Here is a 21,237-nt window from a genome sequence, read left to right as displayed (position 1 = left end):
CGCTTTTACGCGGGCGACAAGGCCTGGCACGGGTAGATGACGCGGCCCCGATACTGGCCCATTGTCAGGGCCTGAATCGGTCAGGACCGGGGCCGTTCCGCACCGTCGTGAACCTCGACGCCGTTCATGACGGCGCGGCCACTTCGGCGTGGGAGTGGAGAGTCGCGCCCCTTATCTCTTATAAACCTTTCCAAGATTTTGCCCACAACAGAAGTAAGGCTCACTGGTCTATAGTTACCGGGGTTGTCTCTACTCCCCTTCTTGAACAAGGGGACAACATTTGCTATCCTCCAGTCTTCTGGCACTATTCCTGTAGACAAAGATGACATAAAGATCAAAGCCAAAGGCTCAGCAATCTCCTCCCTAGCTTCCCAGAGAATCCTAGGATAAATCCCATCCGGCCCAGGGGACTTACCTATTTTCACACTTTCCAGAATTGCTAACACCTCCTCCTTATGAACCTCAAGCCCTTCTAGTCTAGTAGCCTGAATCTCAGTATTCTCCTCGACAATATTGTCTTTTTCCTGTGTGAATACTGTCGAAAAATATTCATTTTGCATCTCTCCTATCTCCTCGGACTCCAAGCACAATTTCCGACTACTGTCCTTGACTGGCCCTAGTCTTACCCTAGTCATTTGTTTATTCCTGACATATCTATAGAAAGCTTTAGTGTTATCCTTGATCCTACCTGCCAAAAACTTCTCATGTCCCCTCCAGGCTCTTCTTAGCTCTCTCTTTAGGTCCTTCCTAGCTAACTTGTAGCTCTCGAGCGCCCTAACTAAACCTTCATGTCTCATCTTTACATAAGCCTCCTTCTTCCTCTTGACAAGTGTTTCGACTGCTTTAGTAAACCACGGTTCCCTTGCTTGGTCACTTCCTCCCTCCCTGGTTGGATAGACTTGGGTTGTTTTCCTTGGAGCACAGGAGACAAAGGGGGGACATGATTGATATGTATAAAATTATGAGGGACATAGAGTAGACAGGAAGAAACCTCTCCCCGTGGTGGAGGGATCAATGACTGGTGGTGTAGATTTAAGGTAAGGAGTAGAAGGTTTAAAGTGGATGTGAGGGGAAACTTTTTTACCTGGCGGGTGATGGGAGTTTGGAACAGGGGGCAGGATTCTGTGATCCTGAGGCTAAGTGTTGACGCCATCGGTAACGCTGTCGCGTTGGCTCAGCAATTCTGGCCCCTACAGGGGGCCAGCATGGCACTGGAGTGGTTCACGCCGCTCCAGCTGCTGATCCTGGCATTAACTGGGTGCCATGGGATCCGTGCATGCGCAGTGGCACCGGCGTCAACGCATGCATGCGCAGTGGCTTCCTTCAACACGTCGGCCCCGACGCAACATGGCGCAGGACTACAGGGGCCGGCGCAGAGGAAAGGTGGCCGCCAGCCAGAGAGGTCGGCCCGCCGAACGGTGGGTCCCGATTGCGGGCCAGGCCACATTGGAGGCACCCCCCCGGCGTCGGACCCCCCTCCCCCCCCACCCCCCACGGGCCGCCCCCCCTGACCCTTCAACGCCGAGGTCCCGCCGGCTCAGAGCAGGTTAGAACGGCGCCGGCAGGACTCGTTTTTCTTTTTTTACGGAGAATCCCGCCCAGGTTGTTTTTCTTGGAGCATAGGAGACAAAGGGGCGACATGATTGATATGTAGAAAGTTAGGCGGGACATAGATAGAGTAGGCAGAAGAAACCTCTCCCCTTGGTGGAGGGATCAATGACTGGTGGTGTAGATTTAAGCTAAGGAGCAGAAGGTTTAAAGTGGATGTGAGGGAAAACATTTTTACTTTGCAGGTGATGGGAGTTTGGAACATGGGGCGAAATTCTCCGGAAACGGCGCGATGTCCGCTGACTGGCGCCCGAAAGGGCGCAAATCAGACGGGCATCCCGCAGCCCCAAAGGTGCGGAATGCTTCGCATCTTTGGGGGCCGAGCCCCAACCTTAAGGGGCGAGGTCGGCGCCGGACGAATTTCCGCCCCGCCAGCTGCCAGAAAAGGCCTTTGGTGCCCCGTCAGCTGGCGAGAAAATGACATCTCCGGGCAGCGCATCGCGGCAGCGTTAGCGGCCGCTGACAGCATTCCCGCGCATGCGCAGTGGAGGGAGTCTCTTCCGCCTCCGCCATGGTGGAGACCGTGGCGAAGGTGAAAGGGAAAGAGTGCCCCCACGGCACAGGCCCGCCCGCGGATTGGTGAGCCCCGATCGCGGGCCAGGCCACGGTGGGGGCACCCCCCGGGGCCAGATCGCCCCGGAGCCCACCCGCGCCGCCTTGTCCCGCCGGTAAGGTCGGTGGTTTAATTTACGCCGGCGGGGCAGGCATTTTAGTGGCGGGACTTCGGGCCGGAGTATCGCACTGGGGGGGCCCGCCAACCGGCGCGGTGCGTTTCCATCCCCCGCCGAATATCCGGTGCGGGAGACTTCGGCAACCGGCGGGGGCGGGATTCACCCCAGCCCCCGGCGATTCTCCGACCTGGCGGGGGGTCGGAGAATCTCGCCCATGATGCCTGAAAGGGTGGTGGAGGCACAGACCCTCATATCATTTAAGAAGTATTTAGATGTGCAACTGTGATTCCAAGGCATAACTTTTCACAGTAACTTCATTGCAGTGTTAATGTAAACCTACTTGTGACACTGATAAAGATTTTTATTATTACACGGCTATGGGCCGGAATGCTGGAAAACGGGATTAGAATAGTTAAGCGGGTGGTTGTTTTTGACCAGCACAGATGCAATGGGCCGAAGGAGCTTTTCTGTGGTGGAGGACTCTCCGACTCTATAACAGTGGTTGTAGTCATAGTGTACATGATGATATTTAATCAGAGAAAGACATTACTGGCTTGATTTTAACTCCTGACAGGAGAATAGGTTTTGAATGAGGTAAAAACCTCGCCGTGAGATTCTGCATCTTAGGCCAACAGTGGTTTCCGGTTAGGCAACTGCAAAGTGGATTTTTCTACAAAACAATTCATTGAGTTGCTGTTATGAGATGGTTAGCGTGGCCAGTTGGGGAATTGCTGCGGGTAACTGCACTCGGCAGATTTCTCAGCATTTTGACAATTTCATTGATTCAGTTAACTCTGAAGAGTGGGAGAATCAACGGGAAGAAATTTATAACCACTGTGAATCCACACCTCCCCCACACACTGTAATTCCAGAACCCAAGCTGAATCTGCCCAGATGGGGTAAAATGGTCAAGGCTCACAACGCCATACATCTCAGAATTCTTTTAAGTATTTATTGTCTACCGATAACATACAAATGTCAGGGTCATCAGATCATAAGACCATAATGCATAAGAGCAGAATTAGGCCATTCGGCCCATCGGGTCTGCTCTGCCATTCAATCATGGCTGATATGTTTCTCGTCCCCATTCTCCTGCCATAGCCCTTGATCCCCTTATTAATCAGGAATCTATCTATCTATCTATCTATCTATCTATCTATCTCTCTGCCTCTATCGATCTATCTATCTATCTCTCTGTCTCTACCTATCTATCTTTCTGTCTCTCTCTGTCTCGCTCTCTCTATCTCTGTCTCTCGCTCTCTATCTCTGTCTCTCGCTCTCTATCTCTCCCTCTACCTATCTAGTTAGGTGAGCGTCACATCCTAGTGGGCTAGGCCCGTGTCCTTTCACTCTCAGGGGCCGTGCCCTTGCTTTAGCTGTTATATGCAATGTCTACCTCTGAAGCTCCAAGAAATGGTATCGGCTTGCTCATGTACGTCCGAAGGATGAGTCCTGCCTGAGTAAGGGCTCGTACTGCTTAGAGCCCCAAATCTTCCTGAAGGTCTCCTCACTGATTACCGATGCAGAGGCCCCTTCTTGTTGCACTGGTGACAAACAGTATCCATTAACTTGCAATGATTGGCATTGAGTGACCCTCCACACCTAAAACAATCCACTGTCTTCACCTTTTTGTGTGCAGCTTCTTTCTTTACATCATGCAGTGCACCTGCCTGTGTGCCACCATTGGCTTTCTGAATATCCCTTGCAATATTGGCAGCCATTTCCATGTCTTGGGAAATTTCTACCTTCTGAAAAGTAAGTGTGGATTCTCCCAGCAAAAGACGCTGAATGTTGTTCTTGTTAATGCCACAAACTAGTCGGTCCCGCATGTCTTCCAAATCTGCCCCAAACTCACAATGTTCAGAGAGCTGGCACAATCCTGTTTAAGAAGGGAGGGAGGCGGAAAATGGGAAATTATAGGCCGGTTAGCCTGACTTTGGTCATTGGTAAGATTTTAGAGTCCATTATTAAAGATGAGATTGCGGAGTACTTGGAAGTGCATGGTAAAATACGGCTGAGTCAGCACGGCTTTGTCAAGGGGAGGTCATTTCTGACAAATCCGTCAGAGTTCTTTGAGAAGGTAGCAAGGAAGTTAGACAAAGGAGAACCAGTGGACATGATTTATTTAGATTTCCAGAAAGCTTCTGACAAGGTGCCACATAGGAGACTGTTAAATAAGTTAAGAGCCCATAGTGTTAAGAGTAAGATCCTGGCATGGATAGAGGATTGGCTGACAGGCAGAAGGCAGAGAGTGGGGATAAAGGGATCTTTTTCAGAATGAAAGGCGGTGACTAATGGTGTGCCCTAGGGGTCTGTGCTGGGAGCACAACTTTTCACAATATACATTAACGATCTGGAAGAAGGAACTGAGGGCACTGTTGTTAAATTTGCAGATGATACAAAGATATGCAGAGGGACAGGTAGTATTGAAGAAGCAGGGGGGCTGCAGAAGGACTTGGACAGGCTAGGAGAGTGGGCAAAGAAGTGGCAGGTGGAATACAATGTGGTATACCAAAGTGTGAGGCTATGCACTTTGGAAGGACGAATGGAGGCATTGACTACTTTCTAAATGGGGAAATGCTTAGGAAATCAGAAGCACAAAGGGACTTAGGAGCCCTGTTTCAAGATTTTCTAAAGGTTAATGTGCAGGTTCAGTCAGCAGTTAGGAAGGCAAATGCAATGTTAGCATTCATGTCAAGAGGGCTAGAATACAAGAGCAGGGATGTACTTCTGGGGCTGTATAAGACTCTGGTCAGACCCATATGGAGTTATGTGAGCAGTTTTGGGTCCTGCATCTAAGGAAGGATGTGCTGGCCTTGGAAAGGGTCCAGAGGAGGATCACAAGAATGATCCCTGGAATGAAGAGCTTGTCATATGAGGAGCGGTTGAGGACTCTGGGTCTGTACTCGTAGTTTAGAAGGATGAGGATGAGGAGCGGTTGAGGACTCTGGGTCTGTACTCGTAGTTTAGAAGGATGAGGGGGGGATCTTATTGATACTTACAGGATACTGCGATGTTTGTATAGAGTGGACTTGGAGAAGATGTTTCCACTAGTAGGAAAAACTGGAACCAGAGGGCATGACCGCAGACTAAAAGGACTATCCTTTAAAACAGAGATGAGGAGTAATTTCTTCAGCCAGTGGGTGGTGAATCTGTGGAATTCTTTGCCACAGAAGGCTGTGGAGGCCAAATCACTGAGTATCTTTAAGACAGAGATAGATAGGTTCTTGATTAATAAGGAGATCAGGGGTTATGGGGAGAAGGCAGGAGAATGGGGATCAGAAAAATATCAACCATGATTGAATGGCGGAGCAGACTCGATGTGCCGAGTGGCCTTATTCTGCTCCTATGTCTTATAGTGTTATGGTCTTATCTCTCTATACCTTGCTCTATCTCTCTCTATATCTATCTCCATCTATCTCTCTATCTATCTCTTTATGTAACTCTCTAACTATCTCTCTATTGATATCTCTCTCTGTCTATCTATATTTCTATCTATCTCTCTCTCTATCTCTCTATCTCTATCTATTTCTCTATCTCTCTATTGTCATGTGAGAGTACCTTTAAGAATGGGTGTTTATAAATGGGTGTGTATATAAATATCTGTAGTGAGAGTACATTTAAGAAATGGGTGTTTATTACTGCAGTGATGTCAGAGAGTGGGTGGAGCTGGGCTGTCTGTCAGCTTTTTACTTTCACTTTCGACTTTTTGCTGCAGGGTGGGTTTGGTTTCATTTTAGTATTGGAGAAGCTGCAATCACAGCAGGATGTGTGTGAATCTCTGCAAGCTTATGAATGTCCATTTGCTGATTTCAACGTGGTAACTGTTCTCAGTAGTGAAGTTAAACCTGAGGTGCTTCTGTTAAAGGTTTTGTTTTCAGTCTTATGGATGTTAAAAGGAAAGCTCAAGGATTACTTAATGTTGTATTCTTTGGGGGTTGTATTTGAATGGATGATTGCTAAGATGTTCACTGTATGTTTTAAAAAGATTAACTTGAGTTCATAGAATAAACATTGTTTTGCTTTCAAAAATACTTTTCCAATTCTGCTGTACCATACCTGGAGAGTGGGCCGTGTGCTCCCCATACCACAATCTATTAAAAGTTGTGGGTCAGGTGAACTCCATGATACACTTTGGGGTTCTCTAAACCCTGGCCCATAACACTATCTATCCCCTGCTCCCTCCCAGCTCACGCAATATTCACAAACATTATTCTCTTACACCCCCCTCCATTACGGACAAAACTCACCCTAACGATCAAGACGTATTCATCCCCATCAGTACGGGTGATCAATCCGCGGTTACCCTTGCAATCATTCCCTTGTCTCCTAAACGCACACTTCTTATAGTTGAAAGAAATCACACCCATGGCAATGATTGACACAACCATTCCATCCATCCCAGCTCCCACACCACCACAACCTTTGATTGTAACGTCTTAAATCTTGCATCAATTCCACATCCTGGATTTGTGAACAGACCATTAACATATAAATGGCAAATATTCAGGATTTATCAGAATCATCAGATTGGTGAATGAGTTTCACCCTCTGATGAAGCTTTGGAATTTGCATGTCCAAGGCATGTGGGTGTCGGCCCTGACGTATTAGAACCACTAGACTGTAAGTTTGATGGTCAAGGCAGCCACTTAAATCTGGGCAAACGCATAACTTTGTGTGGCCTGATTGCATCAGTTATCTCGAGGTTAACATATTCATGAAGTCAGTTCATTGTCTCTGCGTCTCTGAATAATTTTTATCTCAGCTCCCAGCTTGTTCTGATTTTTAAAGCTCAGTCAAAGGTCTTGGCGCTTCCTGAGGTATGAAACTTGACCCATGGCTGATGATTGTTCATTTGTACTGCCATTTGTACTGCCTTTGCAGCATAGTCACCTGGCCTTTTAATGTCTGCTCCCTTTTAGTTAAATGCATTCTTGCTGAAGGACAGACTATCTTATTGAAATAATGGGAAATGTAGAACTGGTATATTTAAAATGTGATTGAATAGGAATGATATGCTTTGCAAGTAGCATTCTGGTACATGAGACCAGAGTGAATGAATGTTGGAAGAAGCCTTTCGGCCGCTCTTTCTGTCATTCCACTTCTCTTCAGTTTGGTGAAGCAGGTTGCGCGTGTCTCCTGTATTTCTTTGGTATTTGCTCAAAGCTGTTTGATCACAGGCCAACACACATCCCTTGGTTAACTTTGAAGAATTTTAGCTGTGAGGTTTATGTGAATGATTTCTTTTTCTCTTCCATTAGATTTACTTGAGATTTCTTGACTACGAGATGCAGAATTCAAATGAGTGTAAGCGCAATTTTGTGGCAATCTATGATGGAAGCAATGCGGTGGAGGACCTTAAAGCCAAATTCTGCAGCACCGTGGCCAACGACTTGATGCTTCGCACAGGGTTAGGCGTCATTCGCATGTGGGCTGATGAAGGGAGTCGGAGCAGTCACTTCCAGATGCTTTTCACCTCCTTTCAAGAACGTAAGCCTGAAATGCAATATTTGGATTGTTTTCTTTTATTGGAGTAGGCACTATCGGGACATGTTGTGCAAGGTTAGCACGGGTTGCCGACTGTGACAAAGGCATCAGAAGAATCCACTAATGTATAATGCCATGTGTGTCTGATATCCTTATCTCACACAGATGTGTTGAAGTAATATTGTACCATATGGCATTGATGACTTTTTGATATTATTACCTGTTTTAATATTTAAATATGCCCCTTTCCTATTAAAAGTAGCTCTCATTAGTCATATTCAACCAGTGATGATGGATACACTCCACTTTAATGGAATTTAATTGTACATTAAAAACAGTTGGAGGGGAATTTGCAAGTGTCTATGCCTCTGCTGCCCTGGTCCTTCTAGCTGGTAGACAACATGGGTTTGGAGGGTGCTATCTAAGGAGCCTTGGCGAGTTGCTTCAGTGCATCTTGTGGATGGTTCACGCTGCTGCTACTCTGCATTGTTGGTGGGGCGAGTGAATGTTTAAACTGCTGCATTGGGTGCCGATCAAGTGGGCTGCATTTTCCTGGATGGTGTCAACTATCTCGTTGGAGCTGCTCCCATTCAAGCAAGTAGAGAGTATTCCATTACATTCCTGATATGTTCCTTATATCCAGGCTTTGGGGAGTCAGGAGGTGAGTTACTCACCACAGAATTCCCAATCTTTAATCTTCTCTTTTAGCCATAGTACGTGTGGTCCAGTGAAGTTTCTGATCAATGGTAACCACCAAGATGTCAATAGTGACACATTCAGTGATGGAAGACCATTGGATGAGATGGAGAGATGGTTAGATTCTCTCTTGTTGGAGATGTTTACTTCCTGGCACTTGTGTGGTATGAACGCTACTTGCTAAAGTGAAGTTGATGCTGTATGAGGCAGTTAAGGAAACAGTTTTAGCCGTGTACTTGCACCTACATACTGGGCCCTGACATGGTTAATCAAAGAGATTACCTCATTGTTCACAACCATTCATCACTACTTTATTCATATCCATTGCTTTGTGTATAATGTGTCTAATATTGTGATTAATATGCATATAGTTCTGGTGGTACCAATACTAAGGTATGACTGATGTTGCTCCTAGCATATTCTCCACATGCATACTGAATTGGAGGCGATTAAACTTGATGGTAATGGAACAATGATGAATGTGTTGAATCACAGATTTGGGGATTGTGGTGGCATCAGGTTTTACTGCTGTTGGTTCATAATACAATGATGAAGGTCCAATTTTAGGCTGTTCAGTCTGTGCATAGTTTTTTTTCGCCTAGCAATAACGTCATTCTGCATGACACGATGTTAAAGTTAAGAGAACAAGATTTTGTCTTTATCTTCTTTATTCTTTCATGAAATGTGGACATAACTGGCAAGGGCAACATTTGTTGCTCATCCCTAATTGCCCTTGAACCAAGTGGCATGGTAGGTCAAAGGATAGTTAGAGTCAGCCACATTACTCTGAGTCCGGAGTGACACGTAGCCCAAGCCAGTTAAGGTTGGCAGATTTCCTTTCCTAAAGGAGTTAACGGACCAGATATCGGGCGGAATTCTCTGGCCTCCCAAACCACTTGTTTCTCGATGGTGGGAGGCAGCGCGCCGTTCGCTGGCAGCGGGATTCTCTGTCCCCGCCGCTGTCGATGTGAGTTCCCATTGAAGCCACCCCGTGCTGCCGGGAAACCCACGGTATGGTTTGTGCTGCTGGCGAGAACCAGGAATCCTGCTGCCAGGGAACGGTCTGAAAATTCCGGCCACATTTTTACAACAACCAAGGATAATTGTCTTGGCTACCATTATCATGTAATGGAATTGATATGTAAAAGAAATAAATGGTTTTGCCCCGCGAAGAAGTCGATGAATGGTTGCCACCTTCGGGCGAACCCCAGTACAGATCCCCTCAAGGCGAACTTAATTTTTTCCATACCCAGAAAACGTGACATGGCCAAAAGTCATAGTTCGGTCTTCAGGGGTTTTGAGTCCCTCCATGCCAGCAGTATTCGCCGCCGAGCTATTAGAGAAGCAAAGGCCAGAACATCTGCCTCTTTCTCCCCCTGGACTCCCGGGTCTTCCGAAACCCCGAATATTACCACCCCTGAACTCATCACCACCCTTGTTTTCAGCACTCGGGACATGACCCCCACAAATCCCTCCCAGTACCCCCTAAGCTTAGGACATGCCCAAAACATGTGAACATGGTTCGCTGGTCCTCCTGCACATCTAGCGCACTTGTCCTCTACCCCAAAGAATTTGCTCATCCGAGCTACCGTCATGTGGGCCCGGTGAACGACCTTAAATTGAATCAGGCCAAGCCTGGCACATGTTGCGGTTGAGTTTACCCTACGCAGAGCTTCCAACCACAGCCCGTCTTCCATCTCCCCGCCAAACTCCTCCTCCCATTTGAGTTTCAGTTCCTCCGCCTGGGACTCTTCCCCCTTCATGAGCACCTTGTAGATATCCGAGACTCTACCCTCGCCTCCTTCTCCTCTAGAGACTATTCTGTCCTGGATCCCTATTGGCGGGAGGCGTGGGAAGGATGGGACCTGTCTGCGTACAAAGTCCCGCGTCTGTCTGTACCTAAAGTCATTTCCCCTTATCAGCCCAAATTTCTCCTCTAAGCCCCTCAAAATCGTAAAGCTCCCCTTCAGGAACATATCGCCCACCCTCCCCACCCCCGCCCACCGCCATGTTCGAAACCCACCATCCATGTTCCCGGGGGCGAATCGATGGTTATCACATATCGGAGCCCAGACAGACGCACCCACCCCACCCCCCACACATGCCTCCTCCACTGGCCCCATATCCGCAGGGCCGCCCCCACTACCCGGCTGGTGGAGTACGTGGCCGGCGACAGCGGTAGGGGAGCCGTGACCAGGGCTGCCAAACTGGTGCCCCTGCACGAAGCCGCCTCCACTCGCTCCCAGATAGACCCCGTACCCACCATTCACTTCCTTATCATGGCTATGTTAGCCGCCCAGTAGTAGTTGATCAGACTCGGCAATGCCAGTCCCCCCTTGCTACGGCTCCTTTCAAGCATCGCCTTCTTCACCCGCGGGGATTTTCCCGCCCAGACAAAACTCATGATGATTTTGCCAGTCCTTTTGAAGAAGAACCGTGGGATAAAGATCGGGAGGCACTGGAAGATGAACAGAAATCTAGGGAGGACTGTCATCATTACAGTCTGCACCCTCCCCGCCAGTGACAGCGGGAGTACATCCCATCTCCGAAACTCCCTCTTCATTTATTCCATGACCCTAGTCAAATTTAACTTATGCAACCTGCCCCAGTCTCGTGCCACCTGTATCACCAAGTACCGGAAACTTTCCTGCACCAGCCTAAATGGCAGCTCCTTCAGCCTATTCTCCTGGCCCCTTGCCTGCACCACAAACATCTCACTCTTGGCCATATTTAATTTGTACCCTGAAAACCGGCCGAACTTCCTCAATGTTTCCAGTATATTTTCCATCCCGGCCAGTGGGTCCGACACGTACAAGAGCAGGTCATCCGCATAGAGAGAGACCCGATGTTCCACCCCCCCCCCCCCCCCCCCCAGTCATTCCCTTCCACCCCTTTGCAGCTCTCAACGCTATCGCCAACGGCTCTATGGCCAGCGCGAACAGCAACGAGGAGAGTGGGCACCTCTGTCTGGTCCCGCGGTGTAGTCTGAAATAATCTGACATTATCCTGTTTGTCCTAACGCTTGCTTTTGGGGCCTAGTACAATAGTCTGACCCAATTAACCAGTCCCTCCCCGAACCCAAACCGTCCAAGCACCTCCCACAAATAGCCCCACTCCACCCGGTCGAAGGCCTTCTCAGCGTCTATTGCCACCACTACCTCCACCTCCTTGCCCGTCGGGGGCATCATGATCACGTTAAGCAATCTTCTCAAGTTAGCTGTCAGCTGCCTGCCTTTCACAAACCCTGTCTGATCGTCCCCAATCATCTCCGGTACGCAGTCCCCAATTCTAATCGCCAGGATCTTGGCCAGGAGCTTGGCATCCACATTGATCAGGGAGATTGGCCTGTATGACCCGCAGGATTCCGGGTCCTTGTCCCGCTTCAGTATCAGTGAGATGGTGGCTTGCGACATCGTCGGTGGCAGGGTCCCTCTGTCCTTTGCCTCATTAAAAACCCTTGTCAGGACCGGTCCCACTATCTCCGAGAACTTCTTGTTAAACTCTACTGGGTATCCATCCGGTCCCGGGGCTTTCCCCGACTTTAGGCCCCCCAATACCTCCTCCGCTCTAATTAGGGCCCCCAGCCCGTCCACTAGTACCCTGCCTACTTTTGGGAATGTAATTCCATCCAGAAACCTTTTCATCTCTTCCGGCTCTTCCGGGGGTTCTGAAGTGAACAGCTTACTATAGAAGTCCCGAAATACCTTATTCAGTCCTGCCGGGTCCTCCACTCTGCTCCCCTCCCCATCAACCACTCTACTTATTTCCCTGACTGCCTCCCTCTTCCTGAGTTGCTGTGCTAGCAATCTACTGGCCTTCTCCCCATGCTCATACATCACTCCCCTCGCCTTCCTAAGTTGTTCCACGGCCCTACTCGTGGATAGCACCCCCAGTTCCGCCTGCAATCTCCGTCTCTCCCTGAGTAGGTCCTCCCCTGGGGACCCCGCATGCTCCTCGTCTATCCGGTGAATTTCCCTAACCAATCTGTCCATTTCTGCTCTGTCCACCCTGACCCTGTGAGCCCGAATTGAGATCAGCTCCCCCCTCACTACTGCTTTCAGCGCCTCCCACAGGGTCGCTGCTGAAACCTCCCCCGTATCGTTCACCTGCAAGTAATTTTGCACACACTTCCGAAGTCTCTCACATATCCCCTCCTCCGACAACAGTCCTACGCCTAACCTCCATTGCGGGCGTTGGTAATTCGCCCCCCCCCCCCCCCCCCCGACCTGCAGGTCCACCCAGTGCTGGGCATGGTCCGAGATAGTGATTGCCGAGTATTCTGTATTCTTTACCTCCCCTATATAGTCCCTGCTCACAATAAAAAAATCAATCCTGGAATATACTTTATGAACATGTGACTAAAACGAGTAGCCCCTTCCCGTCGGCTGTCTGGCTCTCCATGGGCCCACAGCCCCCATTTGCTCCATGAACCCTTTCAGCTCCCTTGCCATTTCTGGGAGTCTGCCCGTTCTGGGACACAACCGGTCCAGCCCCGGGTCAAGGACCGTATTAAAGACCCCCCCACCATCATCAACTTACGTGAGTCTAGGTCCAGGATCTTCCCCAGCACTATTTAGATAAAGTCAACGTCGCCCCAGTTTGGCGCATACATGTTCACCAGCACCACTCTTCTCCCCTCCAGCTTGCCCTTTACCATAAGGAATCTGCCCCCGCCGTCTGCGACTACGCCCTCCGCCTCAAACTGAACCCGCTTGTTGATCATAAGTGCTACCCCCCTGGACTTAGAATCCAAGTCCGAGTGGAAGACCTGGCTGATCCAGCCCTTCCTTAGCTGAGTCTGGTCAGGCACTTTCAGATATGTCTCCTGCGACATAATTACGTCCGCCTTTAGAGCCCGCAAATGCGCGAACACACGTGCCCTTTTAACTGGCTCATTTAGTCCCCTGACATTCCAGGTGATCAGCCTGGTTGGGGGGCACAAGGTCCGTCCATTCCCCCCCCCCCCTCCCCCCCGCCGGTCAGCCATAACCTTTCTTGGGCCCACCCCCGGCCCATGCGCCGTGCCATTCCTGGCTTACCTCTTGACTGCCTCCACCCCCGACCTCCTTTCCATTACCTACTTCAGATCCCCCCCCCACATCAGCAAAATAACTCCACCCCTCCCCCCCTAGCAACATCCCCCGATGACCCCACCCCTGCCATTCACTGGCTGTATTCTCCCCCCCCCCCCCCCCACCTGACTCCCTTGACTAGCCAATCTGCTAGCCCGGTGACTCATCGCTCCGGCGCCTCCTTGTCTCACTTCCATTGTTTCCCCGGCCTCATCTCCCCACTCCCCAGCACACCATCCCCCACTCCGACCCACTGGAGCAGTCTCACTAAGATGGGAAAGCTCAAACAAGATGTAAACATCAAACAGCAACGCGAGGCTGCTCCAGGCACAATACAGTCCCAGCTGTGTACACAGAAAAGTGTTAACCCACGTCCCCCCACATCCCCCACAGGCAAAAACTGCCCACAAAAAATACACCACATGGCACCTTTAAAGCAGTAAACAGCCGACCTGCAGTCCAGGCACAGTAGGCGTCCCTTCAACCAGTAATTCTCGGACCCTAGCTTGCGTCCGTGGGTCCTTTTTTTCGAGACCAGCCCCTGATCCCTCACAAAGTCCATCGCTTCCTCAGGCTCGGAGAAGTAGTGGTGTTGGCCCTGATGCGTAACCCAAAGACAGGCCGGGAAGAGCAGACCAAACTTCACATGCTTTTTGAACAACACCTCCTTAACTAGTTTAAAGGCTGCTCGCCGCCTGGCCACCTCCTGGCTTAGGTCCTGGTAAATGCGAAGGACACTGTTATTCCACGTGCTGCTCTTAGCGCTCTTTGCCCACTGCAGCTCCCGCTCCTTCTCCACAAACCTGTGGAACCTAATCACCATCGGACGGGGCCCCCCCCGGACGCACCTGTCTCGCCTGTACTCTGTGTGTGCCCCCTCCAGCACCGGCGGTCGCGGACAGGCTTCAGCCCTCATCAGCTGCATCAACAGATCCGCCACGAACGCTGTGGCATCAGCTCCCTCCGAGAGGCCGATGATCCTCAGATTTTATCTCCGGCCTCTATTTTCCAGCTCCTCTACTCTGGCCAGCAGTCTTCTCTGTCTCTCCTTCATCCCGTCGACTTCTAGCACAGCAATCGTCTGCGCGTCTGCCTGCTCCTCCACCGCTCCCCCAGCTCCTTAACTTTTTCGTCCTGGGCATCCAGACTCTGGTTCAGCTGATCCACTGCCTTCTGAAGTGGGTCCAAGTTATCCCGCTTCAACGACTCAAAACTGCTCTTTATCACCTGCAGCATGTTTTCCAGCGCCTGCTGGATCGCCGGGTCTGAGGTCCGCAGGTCCGCCATCTTTGCTCCCGGGTCAGCTTCCCCTGCACCTTGCCTTTGTCCCTTCCTCTCCCGTTTGCGATGCTTTCTGCTCTCCCGCAGTTCCATGCAGCTCTGCTCGTTCCTTAGCCCCCCGTGGCCGCCCTTTCAGTGCTCCACAGCCCCGCAAAACCGGGGAACCAAGTCCTCAAATCCCGCCGGAGTGAGAGCCCCCAAATGTGCGGCTCACTCACTCATTGCCGCCACCGGAAGTCACGATTAAGGATTTTAACATATCCGACTGATTTATTCCTTGTCAGACGCGGGCTGCAAAGCAGTAGGGTATCCCATTATTTGGTGACATTGTGAAAGACATCCTCAATCATTTTTCCTTCACAATCACTCATTGGAGCCAGAGACAATGATCACATTGACTGTGTTGCTAGTCAGGAAACAGGGGCGAAATTCTCCTACCCGCCCCGCCACATTTCTGCCCCGACCGGCCGGCGGGAGTCTCCGTAACACCGGCCGGTCAATGGGGTTTCCCATTGTGGGGCAGCCCCATGCCGTCGGGAAACCCCCGGGCGCCGGCAAAACGGAGACTCCCGCCGGCGGAGAATGACACCCCAGATCTCTAACCCTGGTCAGACAGGACATTCTCCTTGCAATTTTTCAATTTGATCATTTGCAATGAATAACAATGATGCTGTCAAAGTGTTCGCGCAGTGAATAATGCAACAATGTGAGAGATTTAGCTACTGGAAGAGATATGGGAAAGAAACGGCAAATAACTGAAGAACATTTGAACAATAATTTATTTTTCAACATGTTACTGCGCTGCTGGATGAACGTGGTAAAGACATTTCCTCAGGACAGCACAGGAGACAGTTGAGAGTGTACAGGAGCTATCAACCCATAAGGCAGAAAATAAATGATAGAAGCTGATTTGGTTTTGCTCACTGGTAGTTATGTCCCCTGTCACCGAAATCACCAGCATGAAGAATAAATCGAAATGGTTCTGGATTAAGATAGCAAACGTTTGTGCGCTGGAAAGAATTCAATGACTGTCCCCAATTAACGGAAGTGAATTATCACACGATATCTCAACATATTACAGAAACCATGAAATTAAAATCAGAAGATGCCGGGAATGCTCAGTAGGTCTGTGGAGTTCATCGGTGGGATTTTCCGTGCCCACCGATCCCCGCACAGAGATCATGGCCAATCCATCTCACCTGCACATCTTTGGGTTATCTCAGGCCTATGACCTTCCATCAGAACAAACATATGGTCATCTCCTTAAAATAGCGCAGCTCTCTGTTATGCAACATCACGGGCTGAGTTTCCGTAGCCCAATTCAGATAGGAGTGGAGGCAAGCGGACACAAGAAATGGCGGGGGTGCTTTGCTGGCCACGTTTCTACCTTCAGAGACATTATTGAGAGCGCAGGCTTCCAACCTCGCCTGCTCTTATAACAGGCCAAATGAAGCAGGTGAGGGCTCATTAAAAACGATTTGAATGACCCTGAGGACAGCCAGTTTTTTGCAGCTGTCTGCATCAAGGGAGCTGAAGTCAGACATGGATCATGTCGGGGACGAGTCCTCGAGGTCAGATAAGTTTCAAAAGTGTTCATGCTTTTCAACGGTTGAAGGGCTTATACCCTTTTGAAGACAAATTTGCCGCAGTTCATCATAGGTCGTGTGAGGAGGCAGGCTTAAGAACTTTCCCAATACAGGGACTCATCACCTTGCTGGCATTATGTGGGCATCAGAGTAGTGGGCAAGGCTGTTTGGACTTCAATTGAGGGCCAGGAAGGATTCAGCTGGAAATGAGTGCAGCACCCAGAAAAAGCTAGGACATTTGAAATGACGAGCAGCAGTCTGCAGAGGAGGAGCAGAGCACCAGGTATCAGGAGGTCAGAGGAGAGGGATAAGGGGCACAAAGGGGAAGGAGACGCTGCACTGAGCTAGGAATTCAGGACTCGGACATTCAAGAAAGGTGGTCGAGGAATGATTGGGAAATACTACAGCCACCTTGGCAGTGATTCCCACATTATTAAGAGGGGCTGCATTGAGATTGCCATCATCCCCAGCAAGATGCCTCGCAACAGAAAGAGCCGAAGGTACCTGGAGACGTCTGAAAATCATTGCCAAAGGAGACTGTGATTCTCAAGCCAGATGGTCCCAGGAATCTGTGACCTGGTCAGTGCGGACCTCTGCAGAACCTTACAGTTGTGCACACAGGACGCATCATCCAGGTGACTGATGTCCTTTCGTGCCAACCCAGGAAAACACTTCATATTCACATTTTAAAAAATAAATTTAGAGTACCCAAATATTTTTTTTTCCAATTAAGGGGCAATTTAGTGTGGCCAATCCACCTACCCTGCACATCTTTGGGTTGTGGGGGTGGAATCCATGCAGCCACGGAGAGAATGTGCGAACTCCACACAGACAGTGACCCAGAGCCAGGATCGAACCCGGGCCCTCAGTGCCGTAGGCAGCAGTGCTAACCACTGCGCCACTGTGCCGCCCTTTCATATTCACACAGGATGAGACATCATAGCCTCAGACGACACTGGGTCCTGTACCTGGATCAGTCATTTGGTAGCCTGCAATGACCTCCTGCAGGAGCCTTAATCATTGGGATGGCTCACTGGAAGAGGAGCAGGAGGTAAGACAGGACGAGGAATTGGAGGTGGAAGTAGATGATGTTGAACAGAGATGTGGCACCACTACATTGTGGGATGGCTTTCTTCTGCCACCTTCTGGGAGGAGGACCTTTCTCCTCTCCCTGATGGCTGCCAGGCCTCTCCCGCTGCTGTGACTTTGCGCTTTCTTCTTGCGCAGTGTAAGTCGAGGCATAAATTCTCTCCCTTGACAGCCTCAGTGCTGGGCTGCCATGGTTTTCTGAAACCAAACCACACCTGCCCCCCATCAGCTTTAATTGGACAGGAAAAATGTCTCCTTGAACTCACCTCCGGGAGAATCTGAATTCTAATCAGTTTTCCCCCAGTGATGAGTTTCTGACACAAAAACAGAGTTGGTTTCTGTTACCCCCACCCCCTGTAGATCCAACCCCAGTATTAATGGAGAGAGACAGCTGGGACTGAAGTTGGGGCCAGATGAATGAAGTGTACGAGAAGTTGGTAAAAATGTTTTGTGTATGACTACTGAATATTGGAAGCATGTGCTGAAGGAGAGCAGGGAGGCTGTATAAGTTTAAGACGAGGATGGAAGAGAGCAGCAAAAGACAGTGGTATAATTGGGCAGAGGATGAAGAGAGTACTCAACTGAGGAAAGTAGTATCAGGAACGTGTTAAAGTCCACAAGCGGTTGGGAGAGAGGAGACAGTACGAAAGTTGAGAGTCACATTCTGTAAGGAACAGGAAAAGAGAACTGAAGTCAGAAGGAAAAGCATCATATGGTAGTATTGAAATCAGCAAAGAGAATTAATGTCTTTGTTTCCTGTGATGATTGTCCCTTTAAGGGCAACACAGCAGAGTAAGGGTCACATGGCCTGTGCAACCAATCGACCAATGGAGTGTGGAATCACCCCATGGTGAGAAGGTTCTGAAGCAGATACATTTTAGGAACTAGCTGCTACCATGAGGTTCTGTTCAAATTTTATCCATAAATACCTTTTGTGTTCATTAATGAAGTGCGTGATTCTCCGGCCTTGTTTTCATCTCGCTCAAGCGTAACAAAGCCGGTGAATAGCGGGAGAGGCCAAAAATTAGATCCGTGACAGGCGCCAAACAGTTTGCGATGCAACTGGCCCGCTTCCATCGGCGAAATCGGGCTCTCGCTGGAGCATGGCGAGAAACCAATTATCACCACTTAAGCCCCATTTCCATATAACTAACGAGAGTGACCCCATATCCAACGGCCTCACTTCATTCAGCAGCCTCCCCAGCAAGTGCTCACGCTGGCGCCGATTAGTACCCCTTTTGAAAAACGTGCTCCTAGTGGAAGGGCTTCAGTGGACCGAGGAAATGAGTCAGCATCTTTGCTCACAAGCAAATAACCTGGGGGTGCTGGGCTTTCCAACCCAGTGCTCGGTGAAGGGTGGGGGACCCTCAGCAAGGGTGGGCCATCATAGAGGGGGTGTGGGGGATGCCTGGAGAGATGGGCAAAGGGTCCGGGGTTTGGCCCGCATTCCGGAAGGAAGTGACACAGGCATTGTAATGGTTTTGCAAAAAGGAGTTTAATGTGTTGTACAAACCCCACTCGCGATGGTGTCGCACGGTGTCATGTGCTGACTGCAAGATGCAACCTCATCAGAGGAGTGGAACTCAGGGGAGCTGGTGCCCAACATCCCAGGTCCCTGGGACGTGTCCGGCCTGGCACCCAGCACCTCCTTCTCCTGATCGGTGCCCTTAGGGCCCGGGGGTACACCTTGGGATGGAGGAACAGCTGGTTTGAGCCCTTGCTGCCCCTGCATCATCTGGCTTTGCCAGCCCTGCACCGTGTGTCGACACCCTCGGTCATGCTCCTCAGGAACTGGGCCGTGCTCTGCAGTGCCTCAACCATACCCACCTGCGACTGGAAAAGCTCCGCAGCGCCCTCGGGCTGTGCCCATCTGAGAGCGGGACATGTCCCGCAGAACCTCATCGATGTCGGCCTGGTACTGGGTACACACCCCCCAGCGAGTCGGACATCCGGCCGAGATCCTCAGCCACGGCCGTCACCGACTGCGCGATGCCTTGGGCACCTTCATTCATGCTGTCGATGTTGTGCACCAGGCTCTCCACTGAGATTGCCACCATAGCAGTGTTGGCCTTTGTGCCGCTCATTTCCAGAGCCATCTCCTGTGCCCCTAGCCTCTGGGACTCCTCCAAGCCGCTATGGATCTGCTATTGTGATGCCCACAACTCCCTCTAAAGGTCAAGGTTGTTCACTGTCAGCACCATCAGCTTTGGCTCAGCATCAGGCTGGAACCCAGCTGGGTCCAGGGATCCTACAGATCTCTGACTGGGGGTTCCTGCCTCCACTTGATGTACATCAGCAGCAGTGTGATGCTCACCTGATTGTGTCCTAGAAGCCTGACCACTAACATTTCCCCCCGAGGTGTGTGTATCTGCGCTGGTGGAGGATGGGGATGACAGCTGTGCCGCGACTATTGTGGTTGCCTCCTCGGAGCTCTCCTCCGAGGTGGTCTTCTCGGGGTCAGGAGAGGGGGCCACCTGGGATGGGCCAGCACCATCGGCTGGAGGACCTGCAGGAGAATGGACATCTGATCAGTGGGAGGGATGAGTCAGTCAGTAAGTCAATCACTACTCATGTTTGACAGGTCCTCCGGGTGGAGCCGGTGATTCCTCAGCTCTGCGGCATGCGACAACCTCCGCATGGCCGACCGATCTGTCCTCGCCCACCCCGGTCACCACCAGGGCCTGCTCCTCGACGGAGGTGAGGATTCCTAAGTCCGGCAACCCTCAGCAAGCCTGGGCCCTATCACTACGTATAAGGGAGAGCTTTTTCTGAGGAGTCACAGAGAGGGCATCGTTAGACACACATGTGGTGGGAGGAGGGTGTGAGGAAGGGCTGTGGAGGTCATAGGGGGATTTGGCGGGTGGATGCTCCCTTGTGCAGGGTGCGAGGGAAGGGGGGCGCTTTGCTGTCTACTCACTCGTGCTGCCCGGTGTAGTTCGTTGACCTTTTTCCAGCACTGAAAGCCAGTCCTCCTGGTCACACTCCCCGAGCTGATGGCTGCCGCCACCTCATCCTAGGCAGCACTGGCTGCCTTGTGGCTGACTCTACAGGGCCCTCGGGGGAACAGGACCTCCTTCCTGGCCTCCACCGCATCTGGGGCCTCGCCAGGTCAGCATCTCCGAATCTTGGGGCCGGTCTCCTGGGCACCTTGGGCGCGATTCTCTGTTCCGACGGCAGACTGTCGGCGCCGGCATCAAAACGGGAGTGTTTCACTCCGCGGTCGGCGCCCGTTCCGGGACCCCATTCTGCACCGTACAAGGGGGCCAGCAGGGGTGGGAGGCGCGGCCCCAGAGCTGCATCGGAGACGCGGCGCCATGCAATCGACGCGGCGCCGCGTGGCACATAACGCGACACAAGCACACAGGCCGCCATTGGAGCAACATGGCGCCACGCCGAGCAGCGCCCCGGTTCACCGACCACGACCTGGAGACGCTCCTGGACGCCCTCGAGGAGATGAGGGGGCGTCTGTACCCTGGACCCAGCCAGAGTGTCCCACCCAACGTGGTCCGGCGTCTGTGGAGGGTGGTGGGCGCGGCCGTCAGTGCCATCGCGGTGACACTCAGGACTGGCGAGCAGTGTCACAAAAAGCTCAACAACCTACTGAAGGCAGCCAGGGTGAGTACCCAGCAATGTGCCCATGGCACCAACACCCCTACCCCCCACATGTGTAACACCCACCTCCTTCCCAGGGGGACGGTACAACCACAGCCGTGACCCGCATGGCTGCAGCCACACGTGCAAGCCGCG

The 21,237-nt window shown here is 51.0% G+C and overlaps 1 protein-coding gene across 8 annotated transcripts in view; it reads left to right on the top strand.

Annotated features, from left to right (window-relative positions):
• neto1l (neuropilin (NRP) and tolloid (TLL)-like 1, like) overlaps positions 1 to 21,237 on the top strand; it is a 414,770-nt gene that overhangs the window by 258,404 nt on the left and 135,129 nt on the right. For 6 of the 8 annotated variants that reach the window (XM_072467143.1, XM_072467140.1, XM_072467142.1 and 3 more), the window contains exon 7: positions 7,541 to 7,769. The exons of the other annotated variants lie outside the window; for them this stretch is intronic. In XM_072467143.1, coding sequence (XP_072323244.1) covers positions 7,541 to 7,769 — 229 coding nt within the window. The remainder of the gene's footprint in view (positions 1 to 7,540; positions 7,770 to 21,237) is intronic. 8 annotated transcript variants of the gene reach the window in all.

The sequence above is a fragment of the Scyliorhinus torazame genome, chromosome 11 (assembly GCF_047496885.1).
Source record: "Scyliorhinus torazame isolate Kashiwa2021f chromosome 11, sScyTor2.1, whole genome shotgun sequence".
NCBI classification, from domain to species: Eukaryota; Metazoa; Chordata; class Chondrichthyes; order Carcharhiniformes; family Scyliorhinidae; genus Scyliorhinus; species Scyliorhinus torazame.
The sequence above is the reverse complement of the archived record's forward strand: the minus strand, read 5'-3'. Positions and strand labels throughout refer to the sequence as shown.